The sequence below is a fragment of the Ailuropoda melanoleuca genome, chromosome 11 (genome assembly GCF_002007445.2).
Source record: "Ailuropoda melanoleuca isolate Jingjing chromosome 11, ASM200744v2, whole genome shotgun sequence".
Lineage (NCBI taxonomy): Eukaryota > Metazoa > Chordata > Mammalia > Carnivora > Ursidae > Ailuropoda > Ailuropoda melanoleuca.
This window is the reverse complement of record NC_048228.1, coordinates 72809121-72813466: the sequence shown is the minus strand read 5'-3', so window position 1 is coordinate 72813466 and position 4346 is coordinate 72809121. Positions and strand designations below refer to the sequence as shown.

The following is a 4346-nucleotide window of genomic DNA, read 5'->3' as shown; positions in this document are numbered from 1 at the left end:
ATTTATAAGGTACATATGTGTGTATACCTACTAATTTATAAGGTACATATGTGTGTATACCTACTAAGGGATACCTAGTGTAAATCATTAAGCCAGAAAAATACATTAAAAATACATTATTAATTCTACTTTCAAATATTTATTATTCATAATCTCCTGTAACCTGCTACTGTTTTGCTTCCAGGCACTATAATGAGTATTTTCAACAACTTTTTAAAGGTTTCAAATGTATTTTATTTCTTCAATTATGCTATATTTTAATGAGCAGCAGAGTGCTTAAATGACAAGTTTATTTTGAAACAATTTTGTATCACAGTAACTTTGATGGTTACTCATCATTCCACTCTTTTGGGGTGACTCTGCCGACAGGAGATAGATTCCATTTTATTCCAATCTGTGTGGCTATAAACACCCATGCAACAACACAGAAAGCGGTCCCACTAGCTAGTACAGTGTTACCGTATTTGTCATGGAAATCTCGTGAATGATTTTCATGGCTCTGTCTTGACCTAATTTGTTGAATGCTTCGAATCTTGAACCTATTTAGTGCATTTCTGGTCAAGGGAAACATGATGAAGTTGTGATGGGACTGCCGTTGATTGGAGCAGTTGGCCTACTTCCTTGGGAAAAAACCTGGAAAAACAAAAGATACGTGATGATATCTGTCTACATTCAGTTCCTCCTTCTGAATGCTTCACTCACACCGCTTCCTTAGAGTGTGACCGGTCATGTAGCTTTGCTACCATGCTGCCTGGATTTGAGTCTCAGCTCTGCTACCGATTAGCTGTATGAACTCTGGCAGTTACTTAACCTCTCTTTGCCTTAGTCTTTTCAATGGCAAACTGAGACAATAATGCCCAGCTCCAACACGTGCTGTGTGTGTAACAGCACTCCAGCGGGTCTTAAGGGTTCACTTGCTTAAAGTTAGCACACTCCTTACTTGCTCACCTAAGGTCCTTGATCTGTAACAGAACTGATTTACTTTCTTTGAGATTTGTAGACCATAGGCCTTGAGGAGTGAAGGACTAGAACTTTCCCAGGCCACAGAAGCCAGCAAGTCTGTTCGAAACCGCCTCGGCTTTCTGATTAGTCCAGGAGTTCTTCAGCAAAATGTTTTCCGTTTTTAGTCACACAGATGACTTTACTGGCCTCCCTCTGTGCATCTATAGACCCTGCCTTCCTTTTCAGAGAGAAGAGAACACTCCAGCACATCGCGAAACAAGAACCAGACCCTCCTGCACAACCCCCCTCTCACTGAGATAACTTTTGTAGTTGGCAGCATTGAAGCTGCATGAATCAAGAAATGAAGGCTGCTGCATTGCCTTTACTGATTAATCACCCCAAACCTCTTTAAAACCCCTGGACCAGGCAGAAACCTCAGAGTTGGCTTTTGGACAAGAGCCCACCTTCTCCTCAGGTTCCCAGCTTCTTGAATAAAGTTCAAATTTCTTTCCAATCAAAACTAGTCTCTTGAGAGATGATCTTTCAGGTGATGGGCAGCTGCACCTGGGTTTGGTAACATGAGGATTACATGTGATAATCCGTAACAACAGAAGTAAGCACACAGTAAGTGCTATCTTTTCTATTCTTCACAAACAGCCAATGGCTTGTTCCCTAGACTCTAATCAGCATGACTGACAAAATGACAATTCGCAACATGTCCCACAAGTCCAATGACCTGTGACTACTATAAACTCAGGATTCAGTCAGAATTATAAGGCATTCACAGAGTATGTCATACTTCCTCCCGCTGCTCCTTTTCCCCCTCTCTTTTAACCCCTTTCCTCACCTCCCTCCTTCTCCTTCTTTACCTATAATTCCTGCCTTGCACCTTTCTACAGGTAAAATTCTATTTGTCTTATAAATCCAGTCTAAAGGCCACCACTTCTGTAAAATCTCCACATCTCCCTAGTCAAGCTGGATAAAGCCCCTCTTCTCTGGGCTTACACTTCTTATAACCCTTGTTTCATAGCTTTTAACATGATGTATTGGCTTTATCATTTTTTAAAATAGACGTTATTTTTTTAGAACAGTTTAAGGTTCACTGCGAAAGTTAGTGGAAAATAGAGTCCCTATATACATGCTGACACCACACATGCATAGCTTCCCCCTCCTCTAACAGGCTAATAAATTTGTTACATTTGTTACAATTAATGAACCTATATAACAGTCCTTTATCAGATATGTCTTTTGCAAACATTTTCTCCCAGTCCATGGCTTGTCTTGTCATTTTCTTGAGAGATTATATTCTCTACAAATAGACTACAGGGTCTTTAAGAGCCAGGGATGTAACCTTGCATACACAATAGTTGACACAAAAGCACAGAAAGAACAGTTCTTTTAAACCAATCTGAAATATAAATGAATACTGGTAACCCTAAAGAAGTTAAAATGAACACTGAGGAGAAGTTAAAAAATCAAATGTACCTATCATAACAGCCCTAATAATTTTTTTAAACAGATAGTTATATTGAACATGAGATCTGGAAGCAGAAACACACGGAGTTCTGTCAATTTCTCTTCTTTGTGCAAGCTGTCAAACAGTGTTCAGTCTCTAGCAATGACATATGTTAACTGCGGTCCAAATGCAGGCAACATGGATCAAAAATGCCTGAGGTCAGTACTTGTAAACTTATAACTGTTCACTGAAATTTGCCAACTCAAACGACTTCATTCCCAACTTAGAAAACAAGACCCTAAGGTTCTCTTTTATTTCCTACCAGATGGTAAAGTGGTACTCTTCATGATTGTGATGAAGGGGACAAAAACAGAACCAAATGCCTTTCTTCTGAGGTTCCAAATATTCAGGGTTTTTTTGTTTTGTTTTGTTTTGGTTTTTTCCCTGTTAGTCATGAATCTCTCCACTAAAATGCATAAGGTTTTAATTTGACTGAATTCAGAAAGTAGGCTGAAGGTGAAAAGGGTCAGGGTAGGAAAGGTGCAGCCTTAATACCAAATACCAATACCAAAACACTTGTGGCACCATACCAAAACACAGAACCAGAGGATAATTGTGGTAACAGGGATTTCTTGTGGGTCATCGATGCATGCCTGTTACTTTATGACAAACGGATTTCATTATTCCTATCCTCAAGATGTTACTTTGAAATTTAGATACTTTGTCTCTAGTGACACTGATCACATTGCTTTGTAATTTGGTTCATCCTTTGGTTATTCCTGTATCTGTGAAGACTTTTTCTTCCACCCAGCCTGAATTTTCTTGTACCAGTAAGTATCCATTATTCAGAATTTTCTTTTAGGAACTCCTGTAGTTTGTAGTTGGCATTTCATCCCATAATAAACAAAATACAGCTTTCATTCCTTTTTTGTTTTTCCTTGTCAGCATCAGCTACATCTGTCTCAGCTGCTTTCATATCTACATTATATCTATTTCTGTTTATAAAACACAAGAGCTGGGAATCCATGGATTAGAGAAATTTTCCATACTATTAAATTCCATATAACTTACTTTTATAATAAATTTCATATTATTGAGAAACCTAAGCCTATTACTTGAAGAACTGAAGCAACAGGGTCTAATATCCATATGAAAGCATAAAAAATTCAATAATATAATGCTGGTAAGAAAATATCTCTCAAAGTAGATGCTTTCTGATGAAAACAGACCACAAAGAGATGGAAGAAGACAGATTTCTCTAGGTAATAAGAACAAAGTTGAGGTTCTCTCATGCCTGTGGCAATATAAGAAAAGAAATATGTTCTGAATAAATATAAATAGTTAAAAAGAGTGAAGTATCCTATGAGGATGAAAAGGAAAAATTGATTGTGTCATCTACTTTATACAGAAATGTTGAAACTCAGTTTAGGAAAATATCTAATATTAGACTTCACTCTAAGGGCAATAAGGATATATATATATAATATATTATATATATTTATATTTAAATATATTTATATTTAAATATTATATATATATATATATATATATGAAACTTCACAGATAACAAAAAAAATTTCAAATCACTAAAGGCCAAAAAAAGAAATAACACAGTAATTAATATAGTAAGGAAACTAATATTTAATGAATATATGCCTGTTTGCCAGACATCGTCCCAGAATTTTGCACATTTGCAGAAACAGTGTGCAATGATGATTATTTATCTCCATTCTGTACATAAGAATAAATGACAGGCCAAGATGTGAATTCAAGTCCCCCTGATTATAAATCTAGTACATTTTTCAACTACCATTTTTCTATCATTTTTTAAAGTATATTCAATTCTGAGTATTGGAAATAAAAAAATCCAAAAACCCAATATAGTTACCAGAGGTGGTTTACTATAATTTTTACTGAGTGACTACTGGTGTGTGAGGGTCTGGGATGG

General features: G+C 36.5%; 1 protein-coding gene across 1 annotated transcript; it reads right to left on the bottom strand.

Annotated features, from left to right (window-relative positions):
• Positions 1-210: 210 nt before the first annotated feature.
• On the bottom strand, positions 211-1495 carry LOC100466075 (cytochrome c oxidase subunit 7B2, mitochondrial). Its single transcript, XM_002917014.2, has 2 exons — positions 1407-1495; positions 211-633 (listed from the first exon to the last, which is right to left on the bottom strand). Exon 2 carries the CDS (start codon positions 569-571, stop codon positions 329-331), a length of 243 nt encoding a protein of 80 aa, XP_002917060.1. The 5' UTR covers positions 572-633; positions 1407-1495; the 3' UTR covers positions 211-328.
• Between the last annotated feature and the right edge of the window lie 2851 nt (positions 1496-4346).